Consider the following 16,085-nt stretch of genomic DNA (forward strand, 5'->3'; position numbering starts at 1 on the left):
TAGGTTAGTTAGGTTTAAGTAGTTCTAAGTTATAGGGGACTGATGACCATAGCTTTTAAGTCCCATAGTGCTCAGAGCCATTTTTGATGGAAATCATATGGATACACCTAAATGAAAAGAACTTAGAAACATTGGAAAGAGTAAAAGCAACCTATATCAAAAGAGCATTAGGGGTAGCCAAAACCACAAGATCAAGATTAGTCTACCTTCTCGCCCGAGAATCTTTCCTCATCGAGGATCTAAGGACAAGGTTCTTACTTTCCAACACATCAGCATCGGAGAACCTACGAAGATCACTACTCAAGAAAAGAGAAGAAGTACCAACGGAATTCTATGGATCCCGGGCCATGATCGACCGCACTTGGACAGCAGCAAATTTTGAGTTGAGACACGTACTTACAAGACTCGCAGTACACGGATTCCACCATGAAATTTGTGCAAATACAACATACCACAAACCGTCAAACCTTTGCAAGTGTACACTATGTGGACAGCCTTGTGAGAGATACCATATAGAAATATGCAACAAGAGGACCAGATCAATTAGAGAGTATGCAATAAATGGTTCAAATGATAATCTGTTATAATACCTGCACTGAATGTAATCTACTAAGAATTATGCAGACACTCAATACATCCATGTAATTCACTCTCATATGATTGGTAATCTAATGTATAACTATAATGGCTATTTTGCTGCAATAAATCGTTTAAATAAGGGGAACTTAATGTTTTAGTGTAGATGGCGGACATCGGCTTCAAGTTTGTGACGTAATGCCATCTCCCGTCTTTTTTCACTTCCATGAAAATAACTGATGTAAAAAATAACTGGAATCCTGATGACTGAAACTTCAAAATAACCGTTTGGGGCACCCCTACGCAACTCCGGTGTTAGTCAAAGTTCTTCCTTACAGTCTCATCAGAGGAGTTCCCATCGTGGTTGAGGTCGATATCACCACTTATGTATATCCGTGGATAGCCACTCTTGAAACCATGGAGGTATGCTTGAAATGTAAACTCGTTGAATGAAATGTTTTCACGAGTAACAACTTTGACACGATAGCAGTGCTGAGTTGCTGACAGTTATTGCTTATTGGCGAAGAGGTTGGGATGTGATGTTGATTTGAGCAATTGGGTCGTAGGGCTAAACCCATGTTGTGTACTTAAATCGTTGATGAGTTTACGTAATAATGTTTAGAAAAGTAAGTTATACTGAATTAATGCAGCTACAGCTTTCCTAGACCCGTTTCAATCAAGGAATGTGCTCAAAAGTCGCGTTGAAACGATGACAATGTTGACAGCCTGAAAGCGAGGATGGCGATTGTGTTCTGCTGTGTGAAAAACTGTTTTGATGGGATGGGATTTTCAGCAACACCAGCGCTTAGGCGAGAAACTAATCCCATCACACTAGATACTAATCACATTGGTTAGTATTTTAGATGTAAAGATTGTTGCGAGTGTTCCCACCTGTAGAAACGATAAAAATCTTGTTTCTTTCTTGTAGGTCATGAAGTTGTGATTGTAAAAAACGGATTGCGAATATGCGGCAGTGGCGGTGCTATCACAAACGCACCACTAGTACAGAGCAAATCCTACTTTGAAGTGAAAATTCAGCAGTCTGGTAACTATACTGTGCACATATTGATAGTTTTTCATCATTTTATTGGAAAAGTACAGATTGCCACAGTACCAGTATTAACGGTACAAAATTAGATAATTTTATTATGTTCTGTTTATAGGTTGCGCGTTTTTCCATATCCTCCGCGTATATTTGTTTTTGATGTTGTTACTGTTTTGTAGGACAGATTCGGTTTCCGCTTCTCAGTGCTATTTGTTGCCCCAGTGGAAAGTCGCAATTTTTTTACGATACCAAACTACTCCGTAATACAGAATTGCAATGAACCGCACACAAACTTCTTTAAAAACTACTTAATGGTGCTAGCCGTGCAATAAGCTGCATAACAGGAGTTGCTAGCGGAGAATCTTGATCGGAATATCAGATACGGAAAACAACATGCTGCTTCCTTTGACCATCAGTGGTGCCCAGTGTGGGGGAATACTGTGACTATTAAAAATGCTTTCTAGTCTTCTAAGACTACGTTTAGCCATCAATTACGATATTTCCCAGTAAAGTTATGGAGAATAGAATGAAAACTAGTCTTGAAACTGTCAAATATACTAGTAAATTAAAAGCCATGTCTAACACAGGATGTTACCCAATATTATCCATTAGTTTGCCTGAGAGCCTGTTCACGAGATAGACTTGCCGCCTGACTGTCTCCGGAATATAGTTAATTTTCTGTCCACTGATCAGTTTTACAATGATTTTAGACATATTATGTCGCAAATTTATACAGAAATAAACATATTTCTTTTAAATTTGCCATTTGATACAATAAATAAGTCTATAGTAATGTTTACTGATAATATTTTTACTCAGTGATATATCATAGCCTGTGTTGATTTATGTCGCAGTCTAGCGCGCACACACAGGGAAAGTCAACAATCTAATTGTCATACTGCTAATGATGATAGGCTAATAATAATAGTATAATACATGTAGAAGAACTGAAGACAATTTTTTTTTTAGTTTGTGTGTGTTAAACGCGCTGCATAGAAATATTAAGACATTTATACATTACTGCAACACTGCATCTTAGTCTGTATGTTCTCTTCTGTATTTTCATTGCTATACTTTGTTTCCCCTTTTCCTTCTTTCAAGAAAACTTGACATTCCAACTTACATTTGTCCTATGAATTTGCCAACAAGTACTACTTCATATACCAGTATCCACAGATGAGGTGTTAAAGTTTTTGTTTGAAGGTGCTCAGTTCCTTTATGCTCTTGATGCTAGATGGGAGTCTATTACAAAGTAAGCTTCCTGCAATTGTAGTGTCCCTGTCTGTCGTTTTCAATCTTCTGCTGCAGATGTGGTAATTTTATGTGGTTCTTGTGTGGTGGCCATAAAAATATGTCTAAGAGGTGCTGTACAATTTACCATTAGAAGCAGTATTGTCTCATATATGTACAGACTTGGTACAGTTAGTGTTTTAAATTCCTTGAATTTGTTTTAGCATGATTTCTGAAGTGTTAGTTTAGCTATGCATCTAATGGCTTTCTTTTTAAGTTTTAGGATTCTTTGTACATGTACATCTGCTGCACAATTCCGTGTTGGGATACAGTACAATGTGTCGGAAAATGTCTTTAGTACATTTTAAACAAGGTTTCTGTGTTCATTGTATAGCACATTTTTTTCATTAAAATATATTTCTTATTTTGGAACAGATCCTGTCAATGTGGTTTCCTCATGTTACAAATTTGATCATGTCTGTACCCAGAAACCTATTGCAGTCCACTGGTTCAAAGTGCACATCCCAATACAGTGTGTAAATATCTCCACTCTGTTGGTTCTGTTTGTTTCAAAATTTGTACACAATTTTCTTCCTGTTGATTAATGTTATTTCCTGTAAAATACCTATCTGCCATTTGCAAGTTCTCACTGGCTCTTCTTTCCAACTTGTTCATTGAGTCACTATATACTGGTACAGTTGTCATCAGCATACATGATAATTTTTTCGTTTACAGTAGTGGGCATATCATTTATATACAAGCTAAAGAGCAGAGGTCCTAGTACTGAACCCTGAGCAACTCCATATTTTACCTGCATACAGTGAGTAGACATTTTTGTATTTCAGATTTGTTTTATTTCAAACCCTGCTGTCTGTTTTCAACAAAGATTTTTATAATACCAGCAGCTTTCCAACTTATGCCACAGCAGTCCAGTTTCTGTAAAAAGGTTTTATGGCACACACAGTCAACAGCTTTTGAAAGATCTAAATACAACTTCTGGATACTTTCTTTTGATGATCCAATGCCTCAATGATGTGTGTGTCCCTCAGGGGGCTCACCACTCTTTGGGTGGGTTTGTGCTTGGCTATCACGGGCCCCCAGCCTTTGCAGCACTTTTTCCCTTCCATGCTGTATGTCCCTCCTCTTGCTATTCTTTCTTCCCCTCCCTTGGGGAACATGTGTGGGGTTATTATTGGGAATGTTCTGCATTCTGTAGCTGACGTGCAAACAGTCTCAACTTTCTCTGTGGTTCCCTTTTCCTTTCTTTCTTTCCCTTCTCTCGTTCCTCCGCTTCAGCGCTTGATCATCTTTCTTCTTCTTTCTCCTCCCTGTGCACTCCTGAAGGCCGGCCCACACATCTGACGCATAAAAGGTGACTGGGTAATGCGTAATTCCCAGACCTGGGTCGATAGGTTGTGTTCGCACGTACCTCCTGGTACAGGCTAGGTCCAGGGAGGGGTGATTGCCTGAGCTGTAACCTTCCCAAATTGCGGATTGGTGTGACCTGAGGTGTGGACAATCACCTAAGGTGGGTGCGCCCCCTTGTGAAGGGGGTCCCCCAGTTGGAAGGAGCGATTGTTCGCTCTGCTAGCCTTGCTGTCCCGCGCTCATCTGGACCATTTCGTCGTCGGCAAGTCCCGTGGTGGAGTACGGCCATTCCCATTGCCATCTGTGATCGCCATTGAGCTTTGCAACACTTTAAGAGGCACCCATCCGTAGCCAGCCTTACTACCTTTAAACGCCTTCGCGCTAAAGCCCGTTATTTAATCAAACAGAGCAAGCGGATATGTTGGGAACGATTCGTTTCTTCCCTTGGTTCTACTGTCCCTCTGTCACGGGTATGGGCTACACTTCGTTCTCTCCAAGGTTGCCATCGGCAGTCCACCCTCCCAGGCCTTCACCTCCCAGAAGGCGTTTGTACTGACCCATTAGTTCTTGCAGAACATCTTGCGACCCATTTTGCAGTGGCGTCAGCGTCAGCCTCCTATCCAGCTGCTTTCCTTCATCAAAAACAGCAGGCTGAAGCTTCCACCTTATGTTTCACCCCTTGTGAGTCAGAATCTTACAACGAACCTTTCACTGAATGGGAATTTCTTTCTGCTCTATCTTCTTCTCATGATACGGCCCCTGGCCCAGATTCCATTCATAACCAACTGCTTCAACATCTCAGTGCTCCACAATGGCAACATCTTCTTCGGGTGTTTAACCGTATCTGGCTCCAGGGTGACTTCCCTTCTCAGTGGAGGGATAGCATTGTGGTTCCTGTCCTTAAGCCTGGTAAGAACCCCCTATCTGTTGACAGCTATCGGCCAATTAGTTTGACGAATGTTGTTTGTAAGTTACTTGAACGGATGGTAGCCCGTCGGCTCAATTGGGTCCTCGAATAACGGGATCTCTTGTCGCCTTATCAGTGTGGCTTTCGAGAGGGACGGTCTTCAATCGATCATTTACTTTGCTTGGAATCCGCAGTTCGGCAGGCTTTTTCCCAGCGCCGCCATTTGGTTGCAGTGTTTTTTGACCTTCGCAAGGCCTATGACACGGCCATCACATCTTACTTACCCTTCGTCAGTGGGGTCTTCGGGGCCCACTCCCGATTTTTATCCGCCAGTTCCTGATCCATCGGTCATTCAGAGTTCGAGTTGGTACTGCTTTTAGTTCTCCACGGACCCAGGAGACGGGCATCCCACACGGTTCCGTCTTGAGAGTCCTTCTTTTCCTCATTGCTATTGATGGACTTGTGGCGTCTGTCTGTCCCTTGGTCGCCCCTGCCCTGTATGTGGATGATTTCTGCATTTGGGTTAGTTCCTCCTCGATGGCATCTGCAGAGCGGCAGCTCCAGGTAGCTATACGGCGTGCCTCTGCATGGACCCTCTCACACGGGTTTCAATTCTCTCCTTTAAAATTCCGAGGGTCCACTTCTGTCGCCGTACTACGATCCACCCTGATCCAGAGCTCTATCTCGCTGCACAACGATTGCCGTGGTCCCACAGTTTCGTTTCCTGGGTCTTCTTTTCAACAACAAGCTCACTTGGCTGCCCCATATCAGACACCTGAAGGTAGGATGTTTCCATAAACTCAATGTCCTTCGCTTCCTTGCCCACTCCTCTTGGGGTGCGGACCGTTCCCTCCTCCTCCGTCTTTATCGTGCTCTAGTTCTGTCTCGCTTGGACTATGGTTGTCAAGTTTATGGTTCAGCTGCTCCTTCCACACTGCACGTGCTGGATCCAGTCGACCATCGTGGTATCCGTTTGGCCACCGGTGCCTTCCCTACTAGCCCTGTTGATAGTCTCCTGGTTGAAGCTGGGATCCCCCCCCCCCCCCCCCCCCTTTCTGTTCGGCGGTCCCAGCTTCTGGTGTCTTATGCACTCACTATCCGTTCATCTCCCACTCATCCTTCCTATTCTATCCTGTTTCCAGACCATGGACGTCGCCCACCCGACTCCCGCCCTCGTGTGGGTTTACCGGTTGGGCTGCGCCTTGTGTCTCTTTGCCGTGATTTTCAGCTTCCTTCTTTGTCCTGTCTTCCTCGCTCCCTCCCCTTCACCCCTCCTTGGTTAGTTCCTCGGCCTCGAATTAGGATGGATCTCCGCCGCGGTCCGAAAGATTCCATCCCCCCGGTGGTGTTCCGTTCCTTTTTCCGCCAAATTTTATGGGAGTTTCGGGATGCTGTTGTTTTTTACACTGATGGCTCTAAATCTGCTGATCGTGTTGGGTATGCCTTCACGTCCTCTGTTGGAACGGAAAGTCATCTGCTGCCACCTACATGTGGGGTGTTTACTGCGGAATTGATGGCAATTTCCCAGGCCCTTACCTTTATTAAACAGTCGCAACACAACCGCGTTTTGTTATGTACGGACTCGATGAGTGGCCTTCTTGCTATTGACCGGTGTTTTTTGCGCCATCCCTTGGTCTCTGCCATCCATGACCATCTCGCTGACATTCACTGTGCTGCTTGTTCTATTGACTTCCTTTGGGTCCCTGGCCATGTGGGTATCCCGGGTAATGAGCTCGCTGATCGTTTGGCTGGGGGAGCAGTTACTTACCCCCCGTTTTCTGTAGCCCCTCCTGCAGCGGATTTACGGCTTCACATCAAATCCCACCTCGCACAGTCATGGGCCAATTCTTGGGAGGCTACTCCCCTGTCTAATAAACTTCGTGCAATTTAGGTGACACCAGGCCCGTGGCGTTCTTCCTTTCACCTCTCCCGAAAGGACTCGACCACACTGTGTCGTCTCCGCATTGGCCATACTCGGTTGACCCATGGTTTTCTTTTGCGTGATGAGCCACCCCCACTATGTGGTTGTGGAGCCTTCCAGTCAGTAGCCCACATTTTGGTTGAATGCCCCCTTCTTTTGGCTCTGCGTGCTAAGTACAGGCTCCACCACACTTTACCTTTGATGTTGGCTGACGATTCCCGGATGGTCTCTCTGGTTCTCGGTTTCCTCCGGGAAAGTGGTTTTTATTCTCAGTTTTAAGGTTTTTAATCTCTCTCTGGTGTTGGGGCAGGGTGGTGAGTGTTTGGGTGTCTCCCACTGTAAGCAGTGTTCGGAGATTCCTGATTCACCTCCCTGACCGAATTCCTCTTTTCTTCCCCTTTTACTCTGTTTTTACCCTTTTTTTTTTTAAGGCTTGGTTAGTCTTTCTATTCCCATACGTACTTTCCACATTATGGCAGTTGTACCTTTTAAGTCACAGGTGGTCTTGCCTATGCTGCTTCAGCATAGTGTTGGGTTCGTTCTCTTGCCGACTTCCCTCATTTTGTTTTTTACCAATGACGACATGACTGCCTTTTTTCGTTTTTTCCCTTTTTCCGTTTTATTGTTCTGACTTTACTGAGTTGTCCCATTAGCGGAATGGCGCATATCTGAAACAAGGGACTGACGACCTTGCTGTTTGGTCCCTTAAACCTCAACCAACCAATCCTCTCCTCTCCTTGCCCCCCCTCTTGTCCTCTCCTCTCCTTGCCCCCCCTCTTGTCCTCTCCTCTCCCCGCCCCCCTCTTGTCCTCTCCTCTCCCCGCCCCCCTCTTGTCCTCTCCTCTCCCCGCCCCCCTCTTGTCCTCTCCTCTCCCCGCCCCCCTCTTGTCCTCTCCTCTCCCCGCCCCCCTCTTGTCCTCTCCTCTCCCCGCCCCCCTCTTGTCCTCTCCTCTCCCCGCCCCCCTCTTGTCCTCTCCTCTCCTCTCCCCGCCCCCCTCTTGTCCTCTCCTCTCCTCTCCCCGCCCCCCTCTTGTCCTCTCCTCTCCTCTCCCCGCCCCCCTCTTGTCCTCTCCTCTCCTCTCCCCGCCCCCCTCTTGTCCTCTCCTCTCCTCTCCCCGCCCCCCTCTTGTCCTCTCCTCTCCTCTCCCCGCCCCCCTCTTGTCCTCTCCTCTCCTCTCCCCGCCCCCCTCTTCTCCTCTCCTCTCCCCGCCCCCCTCTTGTCCTCTCCTCTCCTCTCCCCGCCCCCCTCTTGTCCTCTCCTCTCCTCTCCCCGCCCCCCTCTTGTCCTCTCCTCTCCTCTCCCCGCCCCCCTCTTGTCCTCTCCTCTCCTCTCCCCGCCCCCCTCTTGTCCTCTCCTCTCCTCTCCCCGCCCCCCTCTTGTCCTCTCCTCTCCTCTCCCCGCCCCCCTCTTGTCCTCTCCTCTCCTCTCCCCGCCCCCCTCTTGTCCTCTCCTCTCCTCTCCCCGCCCCCCTCTTGTCCTCTCCTCTCCTCTCCCCGCCCCCCTCTTGTCCTCTCCTCTCCTCTCCCCGCCCCCCTCTTGTCCTCTCCTCTCCTCTCCCCGCCCCCCTCTTGTCCTCTCCTCTCCTCTCCCCGCCCCCCTCTTGTCCTCTCCTCTCCTCTCCCCGCCCCCCTCTTGTCCTCTCCTCTCCTCTCCCCGCCCCCCTCTTGTCCTCTCCTCTCCTCTCCCCGCCCCCCTCTTGTCCTCTCCTCTCCTCTCCCCGCCCCCCTCTTGTCCTCTCCTCTCCTCTCCCCGCCCCCCTCTTGTCCTCTCCTCTCCTCTCCCCGCCCCCCTCTTGTCCTCTACTCTCCTCTCCCCGCCCCCCTCTTGTCCTCTACTCTCCTCTCCCCGCCCCCCTCTTGTCCTCTCCTCTCCTCTCCCCGCCCCCCTCTTGTCCTCTCCTCTCCTCTCCCCGCCCCCCTCTTGTCCTCTCCTCTCCTCTCCCCGCCCCCCTCTTGTCCTCTCCTCTCCTCTCCCCGCCCCCCTCTTGTCCTCTCCTCTCCTCTCCCCGCCCCCCTCTTGTCCTCTCCTCTCCTCTCCCCGCCCCCCTCTTGTCCTCTCCTCTCCTCTCCCCGCCCCCCTCTTGTCCACTCCTCTCCTCTCCCCGCCCCCCTCTTGTCCACTCCTCTCCTCTCCCCGCCCCCCTCTTGTCCACTCCTCTCCTCTCCCCGCCCCCCTCTTGTCCACTCCTCTCCCCTCCCCGCCCCCCTCTTGTCCTCTCCTCTCTCGCCCCCCTCTTGTCCTCTCCTCTCCCCGCCCCCTCTGCCCGCCCTCTCCCTGGTGGGGTATATACTAGATCACTCGATGGATTGACTGATGAGGAGATTCAGTTTTTCCTCGCTGAGCAGGGCGTGACGGCTGTCCATAGGGTCATTAGAAAGGTCGACAATGACCTTGTACCGACCCGGACACTTTTTTGACCTTTGGTAGTGTTCATCTGCCGTCGCACATCAAAGCAGGCTATGAGGTTATCTCTGTTCGCCCCTATGTCCCGACACCTACGCACTGCTACCAGTGTCAGCATTTTAATCACACTCGCCAGTCTTGTTCTAATGCGGCTAAATGCGTCACTTGTGGCAGGGACGCCCATGAGGGTGACTGTCCACCTCTGTCTCCTCGTTGCGTGAACTGTCAAGGTGACCATGCAGCGCCCTCCCACGACTGTCCCATCTACAAGGATGAACGCTGTATACAGGAAATTCGTGTCAAAGAGAAAGTGTCCACCTCGACTGCTCGCAAGCTATTTGCTAGTAGGAAGCCCACGCTGCTCCCAGCGGGGAAATACAGTACTGTCCTCGCCTCTCCTCGGACTACCAGGGAGGTGTCGTCGCAGACATCCGATCTGACCTTTAGCTCTACAGTCGTCTGTTCGACCACTGCTAAGATTGCCTGGTCAACGTCTCCTCTTCCTCTCGTCACCCATAAGACACAAGCACCTTCATCAGCTTCTGCCAAGACTAAGACCCAGAAGTCAGATGCACGGACCTTCAAGAAGGAACCGTCCCATGAAGACTTCCTACGTACCCCGAACTCCCAGCCATCGACCAGTACTTCGACGAAACGACCTTCCAAGAAGGCTAATAGGAAGCAAAGTTCTCCTTCTCCACCCCAGTGCGTTTCTTCTCCTGCACCACCCAGTGGTTGCCGCCCCAGGCCGTCATCCATTTCACCTGGCCGCACCACTGGTAGCTGAACATCTGGCTGTTCACCGGTGGAGGAAGCTCCCCCTCTTGGCCATCTTAACAAGATGGCCGATGAACCCATTGAACAAATGGACGATGACTATTGATAGCGGCAGCAGTGCTCGCTCGAAGCCAGGCCCTCAGCGGCCTTAGAGGTGACCCCTTCTTGCTTCTCCTTTTTCTTTTTCTTCTCATGATGGCACTTCTTCATTGGAATATTCGCGGCATTCGCTCCAACGGAGAGGACTTACAGTTGCTGCTATGCTTGCATTGTCCGCTCGTCGTAACTCTCCAGGAAACGAAGCTACGCCCATGCGATCAAATTGACTTGGCACACTGCCTCTGTGCGTTTTGACCTACCCCCTGTGGCAGGTATTCTGGATCACGAGGGGTTATGTTGCCGGTCCGGGATGATATCTATTACGATCCCATCACATCGCACACTGTCCTGTAGGCAGTTGCCGTCCGAATTACTCTCCCCATTTTTACATTTTCCATTTGTACCGTTTACACTCCATTGTCATCTGCCGTTACTAGGGCAGACATGATGCAAATTATTGCTCAGCAACCTGCACCATTTTTGGTGACTGGAGACTTCAATGCCCACCATCCCCTTTGGGGCTCTCCAGCATCCTGCCCAAGAGGCTCCCTGTTAGCAGACCTTTTCAACCACCTCAATCTTATCTGCCTCAATACTGGTGCCCCTACTTTTCTTTCGGACACAACTCACACATATTCCCATTTAGACCTCTCTATATGTACTACCCAACTTGCACGCTGGTTTGAGTGGTACGCACTTTCTGATACGTATTCGAGTGACCACTTCCCTTGTGTTATCCATCTCCTGCATCATACCCCATCTCCATGCTCAACTAGTTGGAACATCTCCAAAGCAGACTGGGGGCTCTTCTCTTCAGGGCGACCTATCAGGATCAAACCTTCGCAAGCTGCGATAGTCAGGTCGCACACCTCACGGAAGTCATTCTCACTGCTGCTGAATATTCCATCCCTCATACCTGTCCCCCGGTGGACCGCAGCATGTAGACACTTTACGTGCTCGTCGATGTGCTTTACGCACCATTAAACGCCACCCTGCGATGGCGAATTGTATTAATTATAAACAATTGCGTGCGCAGTGTCGTTGTGTTGTTAAAGAAAGCAAGAAAGCCAGCTGGGCTGCTTTCACAAGCACATTCAACAGTTTTACTCCTCCTTCTGTTGTCTGGGGTAGCCTGCGCCGGCTATCTGGCACTAAGGTCCACTCACCAGTTTCTGGCGTGACAGTCGCGAATGACGTCCTTGTGGCTCCTGAGGATGTCTCCAATGCCTTCTGCAGATTTTTCGCAGAGGTTTCGAGCTCCGCTCATTACCACCCTGCCTTCCTCCCCCGAAAACAGGCAGAGGAGGCAAGGCCACCTAACTTCCGCTCGTCGAATCATGAAAGTTACAATGCCCCATTCACCATTTGGGAACTGGAAAATGCACTTGCCCGGTCACGGTTCTCCGCTCCGGGGCCTGATTCTATTCATATTCAGATGCTGAAGAACCTTTCTCCTGCGGGTAAAGGTTTTCTTCTTCGTCCTTATAATTGCATCTGGATTGAGGGTCACGTTCCCACATGCTGGCGCGAATGTATTGTTGTCCCGATTCCTAAGCCGGGGAAGGACAAGCACTTGCCTTCCAGTTATCGACCCATTTCCCTTACCAGCTGTGTCTGTAAGGTGATGGAATGAATGTTTAACTCTTGTTTGGTTTGGCTGCTCGAATCTCGACGCCTACTTACCAATGTACAATGTGAATTTCGTAGACGCTACTCTGCTTTTGATCATCTGGTTACCTTGTCGACCTTCATTACGAATAACTTCTTGCGGAAGTGCCAGACCGTGGCTGTGTTCTTTGATTTGGAGAAGGCTTAAGACATCTGTTGGAGGGCGGGCATACTCTGCAACATGCATACATGGGGCCTTCGTGGTCGCCTCCCTCTTCTTATTCGTGCATTTTTAATGGTTTGCAAGTTCAGGGTACGTGTGGGTTCTGTCCTGTCAGACGTCTTTCGCCAGGAGAATGGGGTGCCACAGGGCTCAGTATTGAGCGCCGCTCTCTTCGCCATAGCGATCAATCCAATTATGGATTGCCTCCCAGCTGATGTATCTGGCTCCGTTTTCATGGACAATTTTAGCATCTATTGCAGTGCACAGTGTACCTCTGTCCTGGAGTGCTGTCTTCAGCATTGTCTTGACCGTCGTTACTCCTGGAGTGTCGCCAATGGCTTCCGCTTTTCTGCCGAGAAGATGGTCTGTATTAACTTCTGGTGCTACAAAGAGTTTCTTCCACGGTCCTTACATCTTGGTCCCGTTGTTCTCCCCTTCATGGAGACAACACAATTTTTAGGTCTTACATTTGACAGGAAACTTAGCTGGTCTCCACATGTCATATTTGGCTGCCCGTTGTAACCGTTCTCTAAATGTCCTCAGTGTTCTCAGCGGTACATCGTGGGGAGTGGATCGAACCATCCTACTTCGCCTATATCGGTCGATCGTCTGCTCAAAGCTGGATTATGGGAGCTTTGTATACTCCTCTGCACGGCTGTCCATCTTACGCCACATCAACTCTATACAACATCGGGGGTTACGTCTTGCGATCGGAGCATTCTATACTAGTCCTGTCGAGAGTCTTCATGCTGAAGCTGGTGAATTGCCACTAACCTACCGGCACGATATACTGCTTCGTCAGTATGCCTGTCGGCTATTGTCAATGCCCGACCACCCGTCTTATCGTTCCCTTTTTGACGACTTTTTCGACCGTCAATACGGATTGTATGTATCTGCCCTGCTACCCCCTGGAGTTTGCTTTCGTCACCTTCAGCACCTTGATTTTTCACTCCCTGCAACCTTTAGAGTGGGCGAGAGCCAAACGCCACCTTGGCTCCAGGCTCAGGTTCGCGTTCACCTTCAGCTCAGCTCGCTCCCTAAGGATGTTGCCCCAGCTTCGGTATACCGCTCCCGGTTTATCGAACTTCGTTCGAAGTTTGTTAATACGATCCTCATTTATGTAAATAGCTCCAAGACCAATGACGGTGTTGGGTGTTCTTTTATTATCGGGGCACACAGTTTCAAATACCGGCTGCATGGCCATTGTTCGGTCTTCACAGTTGAGCTATTTGCCCTCTACCAGGCTGTTCTTTACATCTGCCACCACCAACATTCTGCTTATGTCATCTGCTCTGATTCCCTGAGTGCCAACCAGAGCCTCAGTGATCCGTATCCGGTTCACCCTTTCGTGCACCAGATCCAACGCTCTCTTCAGCAGCTGGCGGACGACGGTTCTCCGGTTACCTTTATGTAGGTTCCTGGCCATGTTGGTATCCCTGGGAACGAAACTGCAGATGCCGCAGCCAAGGCTGCGGTCCTCCAGCCTCAGCTTCTTGTTGTGTGCCTTCATCTGATTTTAGCAGGGTCATTTGTCAGCGCATTTTATTGCTGTGGCATGCCGATTGGGCTACACTTGCTGAAAACAAGCTTTGGGCCTTGAAACATCTCCCCACACCTTGGATGACCTCTTCACGCCCTTCTCGGTGGGAGGAGGTTGTTTTGGCCCGGTTACGAATTGGACACTGCCAGTTCAGCCATCGCCATCTGCTGACGGTTGCACCGGCACTGTTCTGCCCATGTGGGCAATTGCTGATGGTATGCCACATTTTAACGTCCTGTCCGAATTCTAATACACTACGCACTGATCTTGGCCTGCCATGTACTCTGGATGCCATTTTAGCGGATGACCCGGGAGCAGCTGCTCGCGTTCTTCGTTTTATTCACTTGACAAACCTGTCTAAGGACATTTTATTATGCTGTTTTCTTTTAATCCCTTGCCTATTAATGTGCCTTTTATAGTGTTGTCCTTTTTAGTTGCTGTTTTAACCTTGTGCCTTGCAGTGCATTCATAACTTAGTCTGGGCGCTACTGACCACTGTAGTTGTGCGTCCTAAAACCACAAAAAAAAAAAAAAAAAAAAAAAAATTATCAATGATCCTGCTCAATGGTGTCACCAAGTGGTCACTTATTCTGACCGGCCTCTGTCTTGCCGGTGCGCACCACCAACTGTTTTTCAGCGTTGGACTCCACAGACCGACCACACAAGCACGCAGATGTTTGTGGACCCCATGGAGCAGAATCCTCCTGCTTCTGTGCCCTGTAGTAGCGCCTCTCCCCCGGCTGTCCATCGGCGGCCACCAAATTGGTACCCCTACATCTCTTCCTCCTCATGACTGTCCTCCAATGGAATGTCCGTGGCCTTTGGTCCCACAAAGAGGATTTACGGCTGCTACTAGCATCGCCTTGTACTTTGCCTTCAGGAAACGAAACTGCATGCTCAAAACTGCTTTGAGCTTTCCCATTACTTACCAATTCATTTTGACCTTCCCCCTGAGGTCGGCATCCCATCTCATGGAGGCGTTACGCTGCTCATACGGAACGACATTCATAGTCAACCCATCTCTCTGACTACCCATCTCTTCAAGTTGTGAGGTGGGGAAGGAAAAGGTGAATGCGCCTTTTCCTTCCCCACCTGACTTTCTCCTGCTGTACCACTTATGTACCTCTGTCCTTCACTGTCACCAGGGCAGACTTGCTTCAGCTTATTGGGCAGCTACCTCCACTGTTTATACTATTCGGTGACTTTAATGCACATCATCTCCTTTGGGGTTCTCCCAGGACCTGCCAGAAAGGTGCCCTCTTTGCTGACCTTCTTAACCAACTCTACTCCTTCTGCTTTAACACTGGAGCACCCACTTTCCTTTCTGGCTCCTCACAACCCCTATTCCCATTTGGACCTATCTTTTTGCACTGCCCAGCTTGCCTATCATCTTGAGTCATCCATTCTTTGACACCTACTCGAGCGACCATTTCCCATGTGCTCTCCGTCTGCTGACTGCCTCCCCATCCACAAGCATGCCCAAATGGTAGCTTACTAAGGCTAACTGGCAGCTTTACTCCTCTCTGGCAAACTTCGCAGAACAAGATTTCCTCAGTTGTGATGACCAGGTGGACTATCTCACCAACATTATCCTTACTGCTGCAGAACATTCCATTCCTCGCACCTCTTTACCATTCATGTCCCAGTCTCTTGGCACAAACATGTGCTCTCTGCTTTTTTAAAACTGCGACCCTATGCTGGAAAACTGCATTCTTTATAAACAGATGGGTGCACAGTGTTGTCGAGCTCTTAGGTATAGCTAAAAAACGAGTTGGATTTCATTCACTGGTTCTTTTATCAGTTCCACACCTTCCTCTGTCATGTGGGCCAGCCTCAGACAGCTCTTTGGACCCATTTTCGGCCTGACAGTAGGTGCTGATATCATGGATCCTGTTGCTATCTCCAACACCTTGGGCTGCCATTTTGCGGAAGTTTTGAGCTCTTCCCGCTATCACCCAGCCTTCATCCATTGGAAATGAGTGGAGGCGGCTCGGGTGATAACCTTCTCTTCTCCAAATTGTGAGTGCTACAATGCTGCCTTCAGTATGAGGGAGCTAGATCATGCTATCAGTTTGTCCCGGTCCTCCGCCACAGGGCCAGATGCTATCCACGTTCAGATGTTGCAGCAGCTCCCTCTCTCTCTCTTGTGGGCAAGCACTTTCTCCTTAACACATACAACTGCATCTGGGCTGAGGGCACATTTCCTGGACTCTAGCGTGAATCCACTGTCATACCTATACCTAAGCCTAGTAAGGACAAAAACCTTCCTTCTAGCTACTGACCCATCTCCCTATCAGTTGTTTGTGAGGTGATGGAACATATGATTCGAGCCCAGCTGGTGTGGTGGCTCGAGTCTCGCCATTTACTCATGAATGCACAGTGTGGAT

General features: G+C 49.0%; 1 protein-coding gene across 1 annotated transcript in view; it reads left to right on the forward strand.

Annotated features, from left to right (window-relative positions):
- Positions 1–1,045: 1,045 nt before the first annotated feature.
- LOC126457628 (SPRY domain-containing protein 7) overlaps positions 1,046–16,085 on the forward strand; it is an 84,710-nt gene continuing 69,670 nt past the window's right edge. Inside the window, exons 1-3 of the mRNA XM_050094099.1 lie at positions 1,046–1,202; positions 1,302–1,426; positions 1,505–1,621. Coding sequence (XP_049950056.1) covers positions 1,315–1,426; positions 1,505–1,621 — 229 coding nt within the window. The 5' untranslated portion in view covers positions 1,046–1,202; positions 1,302–1,314. The remainder of the gene's footprint in view (positions 1,203–1,301; positions 1,427–1,504; positions 1,622–16,085) is intronic.

The sequence above is a fragment of the Schistocerca serialis genome, chromosome 2, assembly GCF_023864345.2.
Source record: "Schistocerca serialis cubense isolate TAMUIC-IGC-003099 chromosome 2, iqSchSeri2.2, whole genome shotgun sequence".
Lineage (NCBI taxonomy): Eukaryota > Metazoa > Arthropoda > Insecta > Orthoptera > Acrididae > Schistocerca > Schistocerca serialis.